We start from the raw sequence: 21,187 nt of genomic DNA on the forward strand, positions 1-21,187 counted from the left end.
TCATCAAACATAAACCGCGCTTCTTAACACCCATGATAAAATTTGTGATTCAAACAATAGAATGGGTTTCTTGCCTCTTTCAACGGCTTTTACCCTTGCACGTGCTTTTGAGGATCAGAGGCAAAGTGGAAGCGTTGGCTAAATCGCCCAAAGCTTCCATTTGGGTATATGAAGTGAGAATTGCATCATCATTTTTCTGTTTTGTGTGGTGTTCGATGACTGAATTCCAATCTCTTGGGTGTTTGATTTGACGTTTTCTTGGGTAAGAGGAAGTTCTTGGACGTTTGAGTATGAAGAAATGTCCATTAAGGCTTGAGAAATCCTTACCCTTGAAAAGAACATAGCCGTTAACGACCGTTAAGTATTTGTATTTCAGTTATATATGGAAGTCAAGTGGGTTGAAGAAGTGGGTTCAACCTATGACCTATCCCAAGCCTGAGTGTAAGAACTGGCTCCTGTTTTACCGACAACTTCCCATCTTACACTTATGCCAAAGATTGAATTTTAAAACTTAAATTTAAATTTAAATAAATTTTAAAAAATTAAAAATAATTTAATACTAGATTTAAATTTAGCATCTAAATTCCATGCTCCTGAATGCAGAATTTGTATAATTTTTTGAACGCCAACTACTATTGATTTTTTTTAAAAATGTAGTATTATAAATAATAATGCAGTTATTATTATTATTATTATTATTATTATTATTTAAAAAACTAAAACACAAGAACTTTTAAACTTGTCAAACAATGCACACAATCTGCACCCACTGCTATTCCTTTTGATAAGGTATTAAAAAAAGGGGTAGTCATTCTAATTCCGAATCGCTATCTAAGAAGAATGACATTAAAAATCGTCTAATAACTTCAAAGCATATTAGAAATGCAGCTTTTTAAAAGTTTATTCACCTTAAAGTTTGTTCACCTATACTATATTTAAACTTGTCAATAGTTATCTACAATTATCTTCTCTCAATTTTTTTAGGCTCCCACCTTCTTTCTTAGATCATACTCTTGATGGAACAATTTACATTCCTAACTTTATTGTCTGGTAGGATCTCCTCATTAAAGATTTAAGTGGCACAATCATACAAAATAAAGAATAAAACATATATTAATAAAAGTATACAGCAAACGAAAACCTTATGCACAGACTGAGATCCTTTACTGTACTCTTTTCAACTAATTATAGGATTGCAGATTCTTGAAGTTCATTACAAGCCAGGGGACTCTCTCTCTCTCTCGCCCCATATTGGGTGCAACAAACAGCCTATGAATTTCTTGTACATACATAAACGCTACATTACCTGAAGCATACAACTTGAGAAGACAGCAAGAAGAATGCTACCTTATATAACAGTCTTCCATGATATGTGCTGTGCAGTTTCTTTTAGCTCTTGGTATTTTCCTAAGAAAAAGAAAAGAAAGTTCCCATGAACAGAAAATAATGAAAACAAACAGCTGCACATGAAAGTCTGGGGGAGTGATGCTGCAGCCACAATCAAAGCACACATTTAGCTCCTGAGAAAGGACCATGGTCCGCTTCCAGTCCCAATCCTGCAATATTATACGATCAGATTGTTAAAAATGTCTTCGAAATGGGTTCGCACATAAATATATATTTTTTAATTTATTTATGAATATTAACTATAGACTGTCATTCCCAAAGGTATTCAGATTGCATCCATGGGGTTTTCTACATTCAGCTGTTTGAGAAGCTAGCTGCTCTGAAGTGCAGTGGGAATGACCAAACAGATTAGGCAATTACCTCCAAAAGCCCGCAATTGATCGTAAACTCATATAGATGCTCAGAGCAGCCCAGATTCCGAAAAAACCATAATGGGATGAGAGAATGAACAAACACAAAATACTAACCATGGCCACCAGAACCTGAAGTAAAGAAGAATTTAAAGTTTTTTTAGATATGAGAAAATCTATTATGATGCACATCATGCATTTTCTGATTGTCAAAAGCTTACAGGACTGGAAAAGGGAAAAAACAAATAGATAGCATGTCAGCCTCAAAAAGTTGAACTTCTACTACGAAAGCCTTTTTACTAGTAAAAAATCCTATCAATGAAGTGAAAAGGGCTCCGAGTGTATGAGGTTAAAAGGATATATACTTGCCATGGAGTAGGCAGAATATGCAAAATCAGAGGCTCCAAAATTGATGCCATCAAAAACAAAGGCCAGGGAGTTTATTGGTTGAGTTGCTGCAACAAACTGATATGAGGAAAAGAAGTATTTAGTTCAGGAATAAATGCGGTGTTGAACAAGTTGAGTGCAATTCTCTTAGCTTGTTTTCAAACAAGAGGAGTTACCGGGATGCCTATACTGATTAGGTGCAGGACATTGGCATCACTTGTAAATAATCTTGCTCCAAAATGCAGTCCAGTACCGAGTATGATTGCGAGTAGCAAACCAAGAACCAGTCCTAACTGCAATATAGATCAACCAAAAACTCTTAAGGACGATCATATTAGATTTCAAAGATGTGAGCATTCTTTCATGGAATATTTTTCATGCCTGCAGTACTCGAGATGCTGTTGCAGTCACCCTGTTGTAGTCCTTCTTAGCAAATGCACTTGCAAGAATTGCCTGAAGGGATAAGAAATATCTATATACTGTTAAAAAAAAGGAGCAAAGGAAATACAGTGACCCCCTTAGTTTCTAAAGAATTTTTTCCTTTGCCAAAAAAGAGTTGCTTTCTCTTGCATTACCCCATTCCCCATACTTTATTATTGTAGATACAGAAATAAACAATACAATGGGGAGAATCTCAACAGCAATTAGTCAGATTTATGTATGTCCTCAAATAAAAGCATGATAACTCTACAATAATTCTTGCGTTCTAATTTCAAATTCTAGTTCAAAGGAAAATGAAAAAAATGTGGAAAATGATTTGGAACTGAAAGTTCAAAAAATGTAGGTACTAGTGTAAATTTAGTAAAAGTAAAGTATGTTGACTTTTTGAGTCCGATCTCTGTTTTGATGCTGACGAAACACAGTGAACTTGTTGGGATTGCTGGTGTGGAACTGTTGGCAGCAGCACCTCCCTATGCAGCCTATGTTGAAATGAAGACTAGCAGCCCTCCACCTACTCTGCTGGCTATGCTGACATTTAGCCACCGCCCTTTGAATTTTTTTGCTCTCCCTTGTGTATATATGGGCTTGTTGTGTGTGTAGTGAATGGGTGTGTAGTGTGAGCTGTGTATGCAGTGTTGCAGTGAGCTGTGAGTGGTGTAAGTGTAACCTGCGCGAAGTGAGAGTGTGTGCAGAGAGTTGCAGTAAGAGAGAGAGAAGAGAGAGACAGAGAGAGTTGAACAGTGGCTCCTCCTTGTAATTTTTTCTCCCAGTATAGTGCAATGGTGTGTGCTCCGTGGACGTAGGTCGATTCGACCGAACCACGTAATTTCCGGTGTTCCAGTGCGGATGTATTTGTGTTTATTCTTCGTGCGTGATTTTTGCTCATAGATCTACCCCCAACAATTGGTATCAGAATTTGGTTGGAGTAGAATTGCCAGATCGGAGAAAAATTCCCGGATTTTGAGCCTCTGTCCAATAGCTCAAAATTTAATTTTGAGGCTACCATCGAACTCCTCTCGCCGAGACGAAGCCAACGGCTGTAACCGGAGCTCGGACGAAGCCGCACGCACAACCGACGTAAAGACCGTGTTGTCACGCGCCCTTACGCACCGGCAACAGAACAGAAGGTGTCCTCATGTACGCCTACGCGCCGGCGAACGTCCGGCGCACGAATCGGAGGTTGAAGACGCTGACGTCAGCGGGCCACGTTAGCCAGCATTTCCACGTCAGCGCGCCACGTCAGTGCTGTGTCAGCCGCACAGGCAGAGGCCACGTCAGCAGGGGCCTGGCGACACGTTAGCAGTCCACATCATCCACGTCAGCAGGTGGGCCCCAGGACACGTCAGCAAGTGGGCCCCACAGGAGGTGGGCCCGTGCCACATCAGTAGGGGGACCGTGGTGCCACGTTAGCAAACGGTGCAGTTAACGGCACCAGGGAATATTCCGTCCATGAGAGGAATATTTCATTAAAGTTGACCAGGTTTGACCGGGCTTTTCGAAGCCATTTTGGGTCCGTTTTTCGAGCAACTTAAGTCATTTCTAGGGTTTTCGGCCGTTTCGGATCCAACCATGCTGTCTGTTTGAGTTAATTCCGTCTCTAGATCAGTGAATCGAGATGTCGAACGAAAAGAGTTCTCGGATCGAGATGTTTGACGGCATGAACTTCGATTTCTGGAAAATGCAGATCGAGGACTATTTGTTTGGTAAGGAGTTGCACTTACCACTGATGGAGAAGCCAAAATCTATGAAGGAGAGCGAGTGGGAGTTGCTTGACCGAAAAGCCCTTGGAGCCATTAGAATGACTTTGTCAAAGTCTGTAGCGTTCAATATTAAGCATATAACATCCACCAAGTCTCTGATGGATGCGCTCTCTAATATGTACGAACAGCTTTCAGCCGAAAACAAGGTACATCTCATGAAAAGATTGTTTACGATGAACATGTCTGCAGGTGAAAGTTTCAGTAGGCATTTGAATAATTTCAACGAGTTGTCGGATCAACTCACCTCAGTCGGGATAACGTTTGATAATGAGATTCGGGCCTTATTGATTCTCAGTCAGTTGCCTGAAAGTTGGAATGGTGTTGTTACTGCCATCAGTAGCTCCGCAGGAAAATCGAAGCTTGTATACGATGAAGTCGTCAGCATGATTTTGACGGAGGAAATAAGAATGCAGTCGAACCATGGCTCCACTTCGAGTTCAGCCTTGAACACGAGGGGTCGAGGCAGAGGAAACAGGCATGGACGATCAAACAACCGAGGCAGATCTAGGCCCAGACGGTCTAAATCTAGAAATCCCAGAGGTACTCAGGACACAGGTTCCCAGAGCACAAAAGTTATTGAGTGCTGAAACTGTGGAAAGACTGGTCATTACAAGAACTAGTGCAAGAGTCAGAAGAAAGAATTCGATACGAGGGCAAAGAAAGAAGCAAATATTGCTTCCGAGAATGATGAAATGTTGATCTGCTCTTTTGAAAGCAAGCAGGAGTCTTGGGTCTTAAACTCCGGAGCCTCATTTCATGCCACATGCTGTAGAGATTGCCTAGAGGAGTACACACAAGGTAATTTTGGTAAGGTGTACCTTGGCAACGATCAACCTTGTGACGTAACCGGCAAGGGAGTTGTGAAGATCAATATAAACGGGTTAGTATGGAAGCTGAAGGATGTCAGGTATATTCCAGACCTGAGAAAGAATTTGATCTCAGTTGGTCAGCTGGCAGATGAGGGATACACGACGAAATTCATTGGCGATGAATGGAAAGTTTCAAAGGGTGTACTAACGATTGCGCGAGGTAAGAAAAGCGGAACACTTTTTTTAACCTCCAATGCCTCCATGTCTATTTCAGTTGCTGCAAGAAATGATGACAGCAACATCTAACACCAACGACTTGGTCACATGTGCGAGAAGGGACTCGGGGTGATGCACTCAAAGGAAAAATTGAGTGGTCTACAGTCAGTGCAGATTGACATGTGTGAGGATTATATAGTCAGGAAACAGAAGAAGGTTAGTTTCCAAATAAACACCCATGCCCCAAAGAAAAAGGGACTAGAACTGGTCCACTCAGAATGTGTTTAGACACATCAGCAGAATATCGAGAATCCTCAGGTGGAGGAACCAGTGGAGTAGATCGTCGCACCACCGTCTCCTACTCCAACTCCGGAGCTTAGGAAATCTACTCGGTCCCATATACCAGACAGAAGGTATATTGATTACTTACTTCCTACAGATGGAAGAGAGCCCGAATGCTATGATGAAGCATGTTAGGTGGCAGATACGAGCAAGTGGGAGCTTGCGATGAAGGATGAGATGAAGTCCCTCATCTTCAACAGAACGTGGAAGTTGTCCAAAGGCCTTCACAACAAGTGGGTGTACAGAATTGAAGAGGAGCATGACGGTTCCAGAAGGTACAAGCCTCAGTTGGTAGTTAAAGCCTTTGAGTAGAAGGAAGGGATTGACTACACCGGCATTTTTACACCAGTTGTGAAGTTGTGAAGATGATAGCCATCAAATTAGTCTGCAGAAATCAAGTAGACAGGAAGATGGTGACTACAGAAAAGCTGAAGTTGTGCTGAATTTCAATTGGTCTTCATGCTTAAAGACAGACATGAGCACATCATTCGTCTATACACTGGTTGAGATGCTGCCTCTGTCTCCAAGTGGGAGATTGTTGGGATTGCTGGTGTGGAACCGTCGGCAGTAGCACCTCCCCATGCAGCCTATGTTGAAATGAAGACCAGCAGCCCTCCACCTACTCTGCCGGCTATGCTGACATTTAGCCACTGCCCTTTGAATTTTTTTGCTCTCCCTTGTGTATATATGGGCTTGTTGTGTGTGCAGTGAATGGGTGTGTAGTGTGAGCTGTGTATGCAGTGTTGCAGTGAGCTGTGAGTGGTGTAAGTGTAACCTGCGCGAAGTGAGAGTGTGTGCAGAGAGTTGCAGTAAGAGAGAGAGAAGAGAGAGACAGAGAGAGTTGAACAGTGGCTCCTCTTTGTAATTTTTTCTCCCAGTATAGTGCAGTGGTGTGTGCTCCGTGGACGTAGGTCGATTCGACTGAACCACGTAATTTTCAGTGTTCCAGTGTGGATGTATTTGTGTTTATTCTTCGTGTGTGATTGTTGCTTATAGATCCACCCCCAACAGAACTTATGTGTGTATTTAGTATGTCAACAAGTTCATAATTAAGATTACACATAAGGGACAGGAGAATAGAGGCCAAGATGGATAATACACATACACCTGACATACTCCATAAAGAGAAGAGCAAGGAGACTGAAGACATTTGTTTTTATTGTAATTGCATTTAGTTTTTGAGTTTGTAATAATGGTCTGTAATATTTGCATGTCATGCATGATAGAGTGTATATGCTCAAGAAACCTTAGAATGACCATAGGAATCATCAATCATATAGCCTAAAATGCCTTATGTTTATTTACACTGGATTGATGAAGCACAGAAACCAAATCAGGACTTAAATGCACATTGTAGGCAGTCTTGATCGACCGAACCCTAAGTAGTACAAAAGCTTTGGTCGACCGAATTGACCAGAAGTCAATATGTTGACTTCACGGTTGATCGTTCTGAAATGAATGTGCCTTCCACGGTCGACCGAACTGACATGTATCTGACCTCCAACAACTTGGTCGACCAAACCATTAGTTCAAAACTGACTTGGTCGACCGAACCTTAGAAAATGGTTAACCGAACTTGCCTTGGTCGACTGAACTTATGAAGAATTCGAAATCTCCTTGAGACGGTCGACCATATCTCCAGTTCAAAATCGCCACGGTTGATCGAACTCAATAATATGGTCAACCGAACCTTGAATATGGTCGATCAAACCTCTCGGGTTGGTAAAATTTTTATCGCAGTAAATCAAGGTTAATTTTCATTAAACTCAATTAAACAAATTTCAAAATACTCTTGATGTCCCCAACGGTTATATTTTTGCCCAACTCTATGTATACCCCCTCATTTGTCATAATTAGTATGAGATTGACATATAGATTAGCAAAATTTTTCTTTGGAAATTTATTGCGTTAAATCTTTCATACTCCCATCTTTTACAAACAGAGTGCTAAAATCTCTTTCTCATACTGATTCAATCACATATTTTTGAGAGAGATCATTTTGTTCTTCACATTCATTTTTACAAGCTAAACTCTCTCTCACACTTGCATTTGTTGTGTATTGATTTTTGGAGAGTAGTTTAAAGTTTTTCCCATTGTATTTTATTTATAAATATTGGATTGGGAAAAACTCTTCATTGGCTTAAGAACTTGCATCCTTATTGCAAGTTTCATAAGCTTGCTTTGTGTTTTGATAAAATCATTTTTAGCAAGCTTAAACCCTAATACCCATTGTGCTTGATATTTGAAAAATATTTTTGAGATATCTGCTTACGGTTCTAGAGATGCTTTGAATATTCATATTGCAAATATGTTATCTTAAAATCAAAGGTCTCACTCTCACATATACATATTGACACACGTATTGTTGTGAGTTAACACATTGGTTAATGAAATCTCACTTGAGCTTAGTATCTTAATTGATTGTGCGTAGTGGTACATATCTGCTTAGTGTAAGAAGCATATTTGTTTGTACAAAAAATTGAATATCTATTGTATTCCCGACGTGTGATCGGAAGAGGGAGACTTGTCTTGTGAAAAGTTCTGGATTGGTTCAGACCCGGTTAAGAAAACTAGGTGCACCATCTTGTTAAGGCGTTGTATTAGGTGCCGCTCCACCCGTTAAGCGAACCATAGTGGAATCCTCTTACTTGTGAGCTTGAGGTGGGAATTTAGGCAGTATTGGCCGAACCCTGATAACATATCTGGTGCAGCTTTTATTTTTCCGCACTTTCAATTTCAGCACATGTATGTTTTATGTTTGATTTATTATATGCAGTACATGTGTTTGATTGTTTGAATATTTGATTGGGTTTATGATTATATAGAAAGACCCTAGGCTTGTGTAATCTGTTTGTGAAATTTGAATTGACCTAGGAGAAAAGTTTTAAATACCCAATTCACCCCACTTCTTGGGAATACACTAATTCCAACAAAGTAGTTTCTTTTTTGAATAAGAAAACAAATGGACAAATATTTATCAACAAAATTTTTAAATAAACCATAGATGACAAATTTTGAAATTGCAAACAGGGGTTGAGAAAATCTTGGAATATTACAATAAATGATATGTTCCAAAACAGTTGAACTACTGCCTTGAAAGTTAAATTTTTATCACAAGACGGTGAAATATGGATGGTTGGGTTCAGTTACTATTAGGAAGTAATGATGGTTGCTTTTGAGAGCAAGGTGTTCAAAAGGAAAAATGAATTTTTTCTCTCAAAACTCAGATAAGGAAAAGTACTTCATGATTTTTATTTAGCGATTACTTGAATATGTATCATTAAAGCAATTGTATTCACAAATTATTGCACTCCTAACCTGCCCAGCAACAGCCAGCCCATCAGCAAGCAGAGATGTTGCCAACCAAATCTGCAAGCAGACCTGAAATGCAGCCATGGGTGTCGAACCCCTCCGTGCAGCCAATGATGCAGCCAGGGTCACACAGAATGTCACAGCGATGACCCTCATTAAGAGTAGAAAACCTAGAGTTCAAGCAGAGAAGTGATAATTAGTCCTAATCTACAATACAAAATGTTATTAACCTATTCAAAGGTGGAGAAGAGGGTGGGAATCACCAGACTAAGATAACTAAAGAAAATACAAACATCGACAATCAACCAGAATCATAAAAGGATTATCTCCTTTCCATAGTCAACTTCTAGAAACTTTTGAGAGGTAAGGAGGTATTTCATGTCTGAAATGGATAAAATACTATTATGAAGAGCCCCAAAGGTCTTACTTAATTCATATAAATATATGTTAGAATTTTTATTGAGGTTTTTAGTACAGTCAGAGTTGAGAATACTATTTTCAGTTTTTTTGAGATACCTGTCAAAAGATGAATAAAACCTGTGGGGTATGAAAAATTGAAAGAGCCAAAAATTAGTTTGTATTGCAGTAGCTACCAAGCACTTTGATCCCTCCATACATCAGAAGCGAAAACAAAAACAATCCAGAAAGAAAACTTCTACTAGAACTAGTATTTAATTTTCCTCTTTTTGAAACTTCATTCACACAACAAGTATATTAACCCTATGTTTGGAAAGACATTGGATTTGAGTTGTAATGGATTTGAATAAGATGTAATACAAAATTGTATTGAAATTTATCCAAATCCACCCAAATCCAAATCCAAGGACCCAAATCCATGCACCCAAATGCAGCGTAAGATAGATCCCACATACAGAACCATAAACAAAAGCATAGTAATCCAAATCTACTAACAACATCTCAAACTCAACCACCCTTATAACCAATTACAAAAGTTTAAAAAAACAAAAAGGTTCTGCTCAACTCTACACAGCCCAAAATTCTCATTCCACATTATACAGCCAACTTCGCATAACTGGAGCCTCTCTAACCAGAACCTAAGCAGTTTTTTTCTACAAAACCACAGAAATGTTTTACATTCAACATTAACAAACATAACGTAGGCCCTCAGTTGCTTATCAACAACTTAAAATAAGAGATGACTTTAGCTGGAATTTTTTTTTTGTTATCCTTTCATTTCTCGTCTCTTATTTTTTGGGTATCTTCATCTGGTTTGTCCAAGATTTTGTTAAGGAGATGTCTTAATCCCCCTTATTGTATATTCTTAATCTATTAATGAACTTCTTCTTTTGCTATTAAAAAAAAAAGCGATGACTTCAATGAGTTTTCCTCACACTTAACTAGTAGTAGTACCTGGCACAACAGCTACAACTTATATGTGACTAGACAACATGCTATCTTCTGAAGTTTAGAGGAAGGACTACATAGAGGTATATTTTAGTTAACATCAGAAATTTCTTGCTAAAAGTATAGCCTCAGTGCCTCAGGAATATAGAACTTAGATTTGGAAAACTGTAGTACATACTACATTGTGGCTAATAAAAATAATTGTTGAATGCTGGTAAAGTTTTTATGGAAGCAGAACTGAATCAAGAACTCACCATTTTTAAGAAATTGTCCAAATTTCAGATCTTTGATACTTGGAGGTAAGAGATAGACTTTTTTCATTAATCTCCACATGAGAATAGCAGAAATCAGGTACCTATAATGGCCATAAAATTGATTCGAGCATCAGAGAATTTTCCTGAAAATGGAGCTTAGATAAGTCTTAAGTAGGATAAAATAAACAATACAGCAAGATAATAAAATCTTCATATGGACAGCAATTGGGTTTAACTTACTGAGATATAACGTGGGCAACAGCTGCACCACTGACTCCCAAATGGAAAACAAACATAAGTATTGGATCCAAAATTATGTTTGCTATATCTCCTGCCACTACATTAAATCAGATAAAACACACGTATTACCTAAATGAAGGTATGAACCCAAATAAAAGAGATACTTCAATTATTTGTGAAACAGAAAAAGTTAGAACATTATCTGAATTATTCACTTCACATCTCTCTCTCTCTATCTCTCTCTCTCTCTCTCACACGCACACACACACACACACACACACACATCCATGATGCTTTACTGACCAGTGGCATACAGAGGAGTTTTTGTATCCTTAAATCCACGGAATACCCCTTGCATGGCCAAGGAAAGAAGAACTGCAGGAGCACCAAATGATCTCAATGTCAAGTACTGTTGTGCAGGAGATAGCATAGGGGAATCCTGTAGAAATATAAACTTTGGTTAATGGTTGCTAAGCATTGGTGCATTTAAATATTAAAGATAATAATGCAGTCATTGAATCATGCACACATCTTGGAATTTGAAGTGATTTTCAAAAAATGAGATGCATCTTGGATGATTCATTGGCTTATGTACATGTACATGCATATCTGCAAGTATCCTTCAAGGTTCATTATCATTCATGTGTTCATGATTCATGGATGTTTTATATGACCGTAAATAGGTCCAGCTTGGACGTGATTTTTATGTGCAAACGCATGTAACTCACACAAAAGGGTACTAACACACTAAGATAATTCTAGGGATTTTTAACTTTCAAAGAAGTGTGTTTCTTTGGGCAAGCTCTGGGCTCATCCATTTTTGCAGGAGTGGTTTGAGACAGATGATTTAACAAAAGTGTTTCTGTTCCACCAATTTCTAGGATTTGCTAAGCCATAGAGGGCTTGAATAACCTTAAAGAGTAGTGTGAGACCTCAATCTGATTGGTTTAATGTTTCTTCCAAAGTAATTTATATCATGCTCCATATTTTTTGTTATTTCACCAAAAAATTTAAGGAGAGATCCAACGTTTTTAAGATCTCTTAGTAAGATTTGACAACTTTATGTAAGAGGAATGAATGGAAGGAAAAAGCTGGAAAAGGAAAAAATAAGTACAAAAATTCAAGAGTCTCTCCTTGTTTTACCAAGAAAGGCACTCACTGAATGGACCCCCATGAAATTTAATATAGGCTTTGCTCCAAAAATGAGAACTACAGCTTGGATTAGGCCAAGAATGCCACCGATAACCAGTGCTGCTGAGGCTGATGGGATATTTCTTCTTTTGTTCTGAGCATTAGGCATATCAATTGTGCAACCAAATGACCTTGAATTGCATGTCCTTTCACCGGAGTCTGCTAAAGAAAATATGAAAGAATTATTTGATGTTAAGGAATAATAGTATTCAGGAACCAGTATGAGCCAAAAGTGGATACCATTCTTTGGTATCAACTCTTTACTTTCAGTACCAACGGTTGAACCCATTTCCAAGCATTCACACTCTTGCGCTTCTGGGCTAACTCTTCCAACAGTATCTTCCTCAGCAACAAAAGAGGTTGTGACACTTACAAGTGGGAATATTGCAATCCTTGATGCTTGATTAAACACAGCTATAGAAACTCCTACAGCAGCAAGTTCTACTGGACCTGTTTAGATAAAAGATAGAAATTTCGATGCTAAGAAGATTAGATCCTTTGAAAAATATTATGGCTAAAAAAAATACTGAGTGAAACTTTTAAAGGAATCAACTGTGGAATCAAAACACAGATGACAACAAATAGTTGGGGATAGGTGGACCATGATCAGGCTGAAAACGTATTTTAGTTCCAAAAATGTCCTTAATCAAACTTAGACAAAGCAAAGAAGGCTAGCCACGCAAAACAACTGCACTCTCAACCAGGAATACTAACACAAAGCAACATAAGAACTTAGAAGTTTTGCAACAATTTTCACTTTCATATCAGCTACCAAACTTGACACTAGATTTTGCAGAACATATGCTAGATCAATGGGAAATAGAAAGTGAAGATTACCAATTTGACCAATGAATGCTGTGTCAACCAGAGAAGCAATAGGATCAGCTGTCAAAGCTAATGCAGTGGGGAGAGCAATCCTGGCTATTTCTAACCCAAGTTCATCCAGCTTGAAAACGACTCTGCTCATAGAATTAAAGGGGCAGATAGATAATGGCACTCTTAAGAAATCACTGTTGTTAGTGAATAATGGCAACTCTAAATAGATTAGGGCCACTATTGGAGTAAGTTAACAAGCAGCCAGGACATCTAAATAGTACATATGCAAAGTACATAAGAAAAAGCAGAAGCCAAAATTGATTAGTGACAAGTATGCAGTCACTAACCACTTTATGATTCATTCATCATACCGGCATTTAAGTAAGCATTTCTACAATAATAAGAATTGCAACGTGAGAAAAGTTAAATAGTACCTTGCATCCTTAAGAAATATGAACAGGGGAATTCTTCCCTTCTCCCTTGGTAAATATGAACCATTTTCCTCTACCATGATTACCAAATCACCTTTGCCCACAAATCACAGCTCCAACGCTGGCCGTGTCCTGTAAACTGAACTCAGTCAAGCTAATGGTACTATAAGAAAACACAAATTTTCACAAATGGAGCCCATTGCCTGCAAATTTCATCATCATCAAAACCAAATATTAATTGCAAATTAAGAACAGCGACAACACTATGAGAACTAAGAACCACCAAATTTATGTTTAAAGCAAAAAAAAAAAAAAAAAAACAAAAGACGTTTGTGGTCAAAAGCCAAACTTGTAATTCAGACTTCCGCTACCTTTGGAACTCCAACATCAATCAAACAAAAGAATAATATTCAATGGCAGAGGAGAAAAGTTGAGTGCATCATCTCGCTTTCATGACTGCAAACTGGGCAAGTTAATGACTTTTTTTTCTCTTTCAAATTGGAAACTTCAAAGTAGTTACAAGCTCAGAAACTTCAAAACCCAAAACTCATAAAAAGATATAGTCTGCAAATAGACTCAGTAACTCATAAAAGTCGTACATGAGAAAATATCAGCTTTGAAACCTCAAAACCCATAAAAAGAACAGCTTAGAAAAATTCAAAGAACGTAAAAAAAGTTACTTCAAACTTGAAACCCACAAAAGGAAAAGCTTAAATTGCAAAGTCATAAGAAAAGGAACTGCCTCTCCCGGAAGTTCAAATGAGTCGAGTCCAGAGAAATTTGCAATGCTCGACAACTAACCTGCAAGAACTTATTTTGCACCAGGAACAAAGAAGGAAGAAAATACAAGGACGCTGTGAGGTAGGATTGAGGAGATGTTGGTACTTTAGACGTTGATTTGCACTTTCTGGTTAGAAGGCGAGTGAAGGTGACACAGAACAGGGCCTTTCCGTTCCAGAAAATTTCGCATTAATAAAGAAGACGAATAAAAGGGTGACTGACACGTAACCCTTTTGCTAATGTGAATAAAATTTTTATTTTATTTTATTTGACTCCTTGCTTTAAGAGTAAAATTTGAGGGTATTTTGGGAAGAAAAATAACTTTAGTGGGGCTCATTTTGATGTAGGGTCCATTTATACTTTGCTTTTTTTTTTTTTTCCATGCGAATATTTTGAAAATTAATTTTCAAAAAAATCATCATACAAATTACATCATCAAGTACTGTGTTAATATCAAAACGATGTTGGATCGTGATTAAACATGTTTGTGGCATATGTGTGCTCGGTGTATGCAATAGTACGTAAAACGTGTGTTATATGTATCATAACAAATGCAATGATATTTATTATATCATTGAATGAAAGTGCATTTATAATTTATTACTTATAATATTTTTTGGTTAGAAGACAATTGAAAGTGAATAAAGAAGATAGATAAAGGAGACTAACAGGTGTCTTATTAGCTCATGAAATCATTAATGTGAATTCAAAATTTTAAAATTAAAAATTTTAAACACGGCTAATTATGCTAATGTATATGAAAAATTGTGAATATATGGTGAATTATAATTACCAATAGGACCATTTATGAGTAAATATGTGTGATAAATATGACTTGATTAACATTTTTCAAAAGTAAATTTTGAGAGTAATTTAGAAAGACAAATAACTTAAGGGGGCCATGTTCAGGTGTAGGATCCACCCACATCTTGTGTCTTCACAAATATTTCGAAAATTAATTTTTAGAAAAGTCATCGTTACTCCTGACAAATTACATTATCAATAATGTTAACATTATGTTAATATGTTTGATAGCGTTAGGTGTGCTCAGCGTGTGCTAGAGTGTGTGGCATGAATAAAGAAAATGAATAAAAGGGTGACTAACACGTGTCTCATTAGCTCATGAACTTGCTATCATGAATTTAAAAAATAAAATCTGTAAACATTGTCAATTATGCTAACGTACATTAAATATTATAAATATATAGTGGATTATAATCATCAATGAGACCATCCATGAGCAAATATATAAGTATAATAAATATGATCCAACTAGCATCCTCTAAAAGTAAATCTATGAGTATTTTAAGAAGATACATTATCTAAGTGGGCCCATGGTTGGGCAGAGGGTGTAAGAAAATTTTCATAAATATATTGCAACCAAGGATCTTCAATTATCATGAACTTCACATCAATTACTTTATGCGGAAAATAAATAAATCATAAATTGTAAACTTTACATACCAGAATCGACCATATCGAACCTATCGAAAAGAATACCCGGAGAATCCGAAGAAATCGTTTCTCCTACTTCTCCTCTTTCTCTTTCCTTCCTTCACCAGATCTATGGGATCTCTTGATGATTAGAGAAGTAGAGGCAGAGAGAGGACAATTCCTTTCTTCCTATGCCCTTCTAGCTACACCCATAATAGTAGCTAATATATATTTTATATATATAAATATATATTATATACATATATATATCTATAATATTTATGTATAGGAATCTCTTCAAACTTCCACCATTAATTTTTCATATTAAATAAGCTAACCTTTTAGTTAACCCATACAACCATTAATTCATATCCTCATCATATGGGACACATTCCCTATATGTGGGACCCACATCATTCATGTGGGACATATCCTTTGGGATATAAATCTTACATTCTCCCACTTGGCCCATATGAATGATATTAATATGGATTAACAAATATCCATAATGTGCACAAAACATTAGCTTATTTATTCTTTTCAATGAGATTAACATAATATTATAATCAAGTAACCCATTAGTACGAGTCATGGCGGTAAATATCATTAGAGCGACATCTTCCCTTCCATGTACCACAAAACTAATAAACTACTTAACTATGATCTATAATAAGAAGTTATCATACTGTCCCTTTAATGTCTTTGTCAAAGACCATTTCTGTTTAATAGTGAACCATCTCTATAATCATGTGATTTATGGTAAACAGAAATAATGTTCAGAAACACTTTTATTGATATCATTATATATATTATAGAACAAAACATAAAGATCCACTATTATACATCAAGGATTACAATAAAGACCCATGTGATCAGCATGTTCTTTAAATGTCTTTGGTGTCAATCCTTTCGTTAAAGGATCTGCTATCATGAGCTCAGTCCTTATATGTTTTATAAGTATTGTCTGTTTCTGAACTTCCTCCTTAACAGCCAAATACTTGAGCTCCATATGCTTTGTGCCATTAGAGTATTTGTCGTTTTTGGAGAAAAAGACTGCTGTGGAATTATCACAATAAATTCTCAATGGCTTGGCTATACTGTCGACAATTCCAAGTCTTGAGATAAAGTTCCGCAACCACAAAGCCTGAATCATGGCCTCAAAGCACGCCACAAATTCAGCTTCCATAGTAGATGCTGCTATGATAGTCTATTTGGCGCTCTTCCATGATATTGCTCCTCCAGTTAACGGGAACAAATAGCCATACGTTGACTTACGACTATCAACGCATCCAGCAAAATCTGAGTCAGAGTAGCCAACCACCTCCAACTGATAAGTTCTCCTATATATGAGCATGCAATGTCTGGTTCCTTTTAAGTAGCTCAAGACTTTCTTTGCAGCTTTCCAATGCTCCATTCCGGGATTACTTTGGTACCTCCCGAGCATCCCAACTGCAAAACTAATATCTAGTCTCGTACAAGTCTGCACATACATCAAACTCCCAACAATAGATGCAAAAGGAATATTTTCCATACTTTTCTTTTCGAATTCATTCTATGGACAATCTTTTAGACTAAACTTGTCCCCTTTACAAATAGGAGCAGGAGTTGGTTTACAATCAACCATATGAAATCTTTCTAAAACTTTATTAATATATCCTTTCTGAGACAACCCTAACAGTCAAAGTGATCTGTCCCGGAATATTTCAATTCCAATCACATAAGTTGCCTCACCCATATCTTTCATTTCAAAGTTCATAGAAAGAAATCTCTTGGTATCATTCAATAAGCCAAGATCATTATTGGCAAGTAAAATATCATCAACATATAGAATCAGAAAGATAAACTTGCTCCCACTGACCTTTAGATATATACACCGATCAACAGTGTTTTCTTTAAAACCAAAGATCGTGATGGTATCATGAAATTTAAAAACCATTGCCTGGAAGCTTGTTTAAGTCCATATATTGATTTCTTTAATTTGCAAACCATTTGCTCTTTTCCTTTAATCATTAAACCTTCAGGAAGATCCATATATACCTCTTCATCTAAATTCCCATTTAAAAAAGCAGTTTTCACATCCATTTGGTGTAACTCTAAATCAAAATGAGCCACCAAAGTCATAATGATTCTAAGAGAGTCCTTTTTAGACACAGGAGAAAACATCTCTTTATAATCAACACCTTCCCTCTGAGTGAAACCCTTTGCTACAAGTCTAGCTTTATATCGTTCAATGTTGCCATTACAGTCTTGTTTGGTCTTAAAGACCCATTTATACCCAACTGTTTTAAACCCTTCAGACAAATCAACGATGTCCCAGACTTTATTTTGTTCCATAGATTTCAACTCATCATTTATGGCATTGATCCACTTTTCAGAATCATCACTTTCAATGGCTTGTGAAAACGTAACTGGATCCTTGCTAGTTTCTAAATCATAATCAGCCTCTTGCAGATATACTGAATAATCATAAGAAATAGCTGGTTTCCTTACTGTTTGAGATCTCCTTAATGCTATTTCTTGTGATTGTTCTGCAATTGGCTCGATGGTGACATTTTCATTACCAAGTGATACATCATTAGACTGTTGTTCAGTGTTATCATGCCTTTCAACAACTAAAGGAACAACAGTGTCTGTTAAAGGTCTAGATATCGGTATAGGAACCTAAATTTCTTTAATGACCACATTTCGCGATATATCACTCCCACTGATTTCCCCATTTTCAAGGAACTTTGCATTACCAGATTCAACTATTCTCATACTATGATTAGGACAGTAAAACCTATACCCATTAGACTTTTCTGGGTATCCAATAAAATACCCACTCACAGTTCTTGAATCCAATTTCCTTTCATTTGGATTATAGACTCTAATCTCTACTGGACAACCCCAAACATGAAAGTGCCTTAAACTTGGTTTCTTTTTCGTCCACAGTTCAAAAGGAGTTTTCTAAACTGCCTTACTAGGAACCCGATTTAGCACATACACTGTTGTTTTAAGGGCTTCCATCCATAATGAAATGGGTACTGAGGAATTACTCAACATACTCCTAACCATTTCTATAAGAGTACGATTCCGCCTTTCAGCCACACCATTCTGCTGAGGCGTATCAAGCATTGTGTATTGAGCACAAATACCATGTTGTTCTAGGAATTTAGCAAATGGTCCTGGACATTGTTTTATGCCATCATACCTACCATAATACTCACCACCTCTGTCAGATCTAATGATTTTCACTTTCCTATCTAATTGTCGCTCCACTTCAGCAACATATGCCTTTAAAGCATCTATTGCTTAAGATTTTTCATGCAACAAATAGATATAGTCATATTGTGAAAAATCATCAATAAAGGTGATAAAATACTTTTCTCTACCTAAAGATGGTGAGTCAAAAGGCCCACATACATCAGTATGAACAATTTCCAGTAGATTCTTACTTCTTGTGGCTCATTTCTTTGTATGTTTAGTTTGCTTTCCTTTAATGCAATTAATACATACATCGAAATCAGTAAAATCAAGGTTCGTGAGAACCCCATCCTTTACCAATCTTTTCATTCTTTCCCTGGATATATGACCCAGTCTTTTATGCCACAAGGAAGAGGAATTCTCGTTTATTCTACTATGCTTAGTTCCAATATTATGATGCAGAGTGAGGAGTGTTTCAGCAAACTTTTCATTAAGATTAAATTTATACAACCCCTCATAAAAAATACCAGAGCTAACACATACGTCACCTTTCATAATACAGAAACCTTTATGTTCAAAATACAAACCATAACCGTCATTATCTAATCTAGACATGGAAATTAAGTTCCTAGAAATATTTGGAACATACGAAGTATCAAACAGGTCTAAACAATGACCCGATTCAAGATACAACCGAACAGTTCCAACACCCATAACTGGCACTTGATTTCCATCCCCAAGACTATCATGTGTTCATTTTCCTTTACGCTCTGGATCGTAAGGTATCCTTGCATCAAATTGGAAACATGAACAGTAGAACTAGAGTCAATCCACCAAGTGTTAGAAGGAACTTGTGTCATGTTTGATTCGAAACATACATAAGCTAAAGGCTTACCTTTCTTTTCGAACCATGCTTTGCGTTTCGGGCAATTTTTCTTTAAATGCCCATAACCACGACAAAAGTAACACTTGGGACCATAATGTTCCTTCCTGCGAGCCTCACCACCATATGAAGTACTCGCCACCTTCAATGGATCTTTCTTTAAACCTTTCTTTATTTTCTTTCCTTTACTTCCAGCTGCGTGACTTATGACATTTACTGAATGTTATCCCTGTTGTTTGAGTCTTGCCTCTTCTTGAACTAACATGCTTGCCAATTCATTCACATTCCATTTTTCTTTAATTGTGTTATAGTGAATTTGAAAAGGCCCGTACTAAGGAGGCAAAGAGTTCAAAATAAATTGAACAAGGAAGTTTTCATTAACATTCATTCCCAAAGTATTAAGTCTAGCGGCCAGATTATACATTTCTAGGACATGTTCATTCATTCCTTTATTGCCATCAAATTTCATTGTGGTTAGTTCAGCCATCAACCTTCTTGCAAGGGACTTATCAGCTAAACGAAATCTATCTTCCACTGCCTTAAGATATTCCTTTGCGTTATCTAGTTGAGGAAGGGTTGATTTAATATTATTTGCTATACACATTCGCATAAACATCATACTTAATATGTTCGACCTTTCCCATGATTTATACAAAGCATGTTGTTCCGAATTGCTGGTTTCAGTAATAGCAGCCCGTTTATCCATTCGCAGAGCTAAGTCCAGATCCAGAACACCAAGGTGAAACTGAATCTGTTCATTCAAGTCAGAGAAATTTGTCCCATTAAAGATTGGAACAGAAGAAGCCAACAAATACAATGAAACAGGAACAGACACTGCAATAACACAAAATGCTCACTACATTAATGCTTTGAGTTTAGAATATTTCATTAGTAAATTGCGTTCAATCTTTGGATCAACTTATGCAATATACTAATCCTTACACTTACTGGTAATTTTCATTCATCAAGACATAATTGATAACCTTTATAAAGTTTGATTGGTCTGTCACCTTTGGGCAGGCATCCCAATCTCACTATCAATCATCAATTATCCTGATTAAATCAATGACTATTTGAAAGTTGGTGCACCTTTGGGGCAGCCATAATATTCAAATAATCATTCTGTAATAATTTTTGCAAGATTATATCTCAATACAATGTTTATAATTTTTTTTAACAAAATTTTTTTGGTGATAACAAGCTAATCATAATATAAACATTGATTGACTCCATACTCAGCAAAATTAATCCAAGTTTAAAGCAAATAATTAATTTCTCACAATGACAATTTTACTTGGATTAATATTTTATTTTATTTCATGTAAAATCTGGCAGCCCATGAATTAAAACACTGCAGCTCGTATATTAAAAAAAACTACAGCTCGTACATTTAAAAACTGACAGTCCATATATTCAAAAACTGGCAACCTATACATTTAAAAACTGGCAGCCCATATATTCAAAAACTGGCAGCCCATACATTTAAAAAACTGGCAGCCCATATATTAAAAAACTGGTAGCCTATACATTTAAAAAACTGGCAGCCCATATATTAAAAAAAAAACTGGCAGCCTATACATTTAAAA

The 21,187-nt window shown here is 36.9% G+C and overlaps 1 protein-coding gene across 2 annotated transcripts; it reads right to left on the minus strand.

Annotated features, from left to right (window-relative positions):
* Positions 1 to 1,167: 1,167 nt before the first annotated feature.
* Positions 1,168 to 14,269, minus strand: LOC131147853 (protein DETOXIFICATION 42). 2 transcript variants are annotated; one of them, XM_058097472.1, is made up of 14 exons: positions 14,123 to 14,269; positions 13,325 to 13,453; positions 12,912 to 13,033; positions 12,315 to 12,524; positions 12,043 to 12,233; positions 11,187 to 11,322; positions 10,884 to 10,980; positions 10,644 to 10,744; positions 9,031 to 9,194; positions 2,526 to 2,597; positions 2,321 to 2,437; positions 2,127 to 2,222; positions 1,768 to 1,889; positions 1,168 to 1,556 (listed from the first exon to the last, which is right to left on the minus strand). In XM_058097472.1, the coding sequence occupies exons 2-14, from the start codon at positions 13,399 to 13,401 to the stop codon at positions 1,514 to 1,516; spliced, it is 1,548 nt and encodes a 515-aa protein (XP_057953455.1). In that variant the 5' UTR covers positions 13,402 to 13,453; positions 14,123 to 14,269; the 3' UTR covers positions 1,168 to 1,513. The 2 variants fall into 2 exon arrangements, with proteins under 2 accessions (XP_057953455.1, XP_057953456.1); XM_058097473.1 differs by lacking the exons at positions 2,127 to 2,222; positions 2,321 to 2,437; positions 2,526 to 2,597 and having other exon boundaries at positions 14,123 to 14,264.
* Between the last annotated feature and the right edge of the window lie 6,918 nt (positions 14,270 to 21,187).

Source organism: Malania oleifera, chromosome 2 (genome assembly GCF_029873635.1).
Source record: "Malania oleifera isolate guangnan ecotype guangnan chromosome 2, ASM2987363v1, whole genome shotgun sequence".
Taxonomy (NCBI): domain Eukaryota; kingdom Viridiplantae; phylum Streptophyta; class Magnoliopsida; order Santalales; family Ximeniaceae; genus Malania; species Malania oleifera.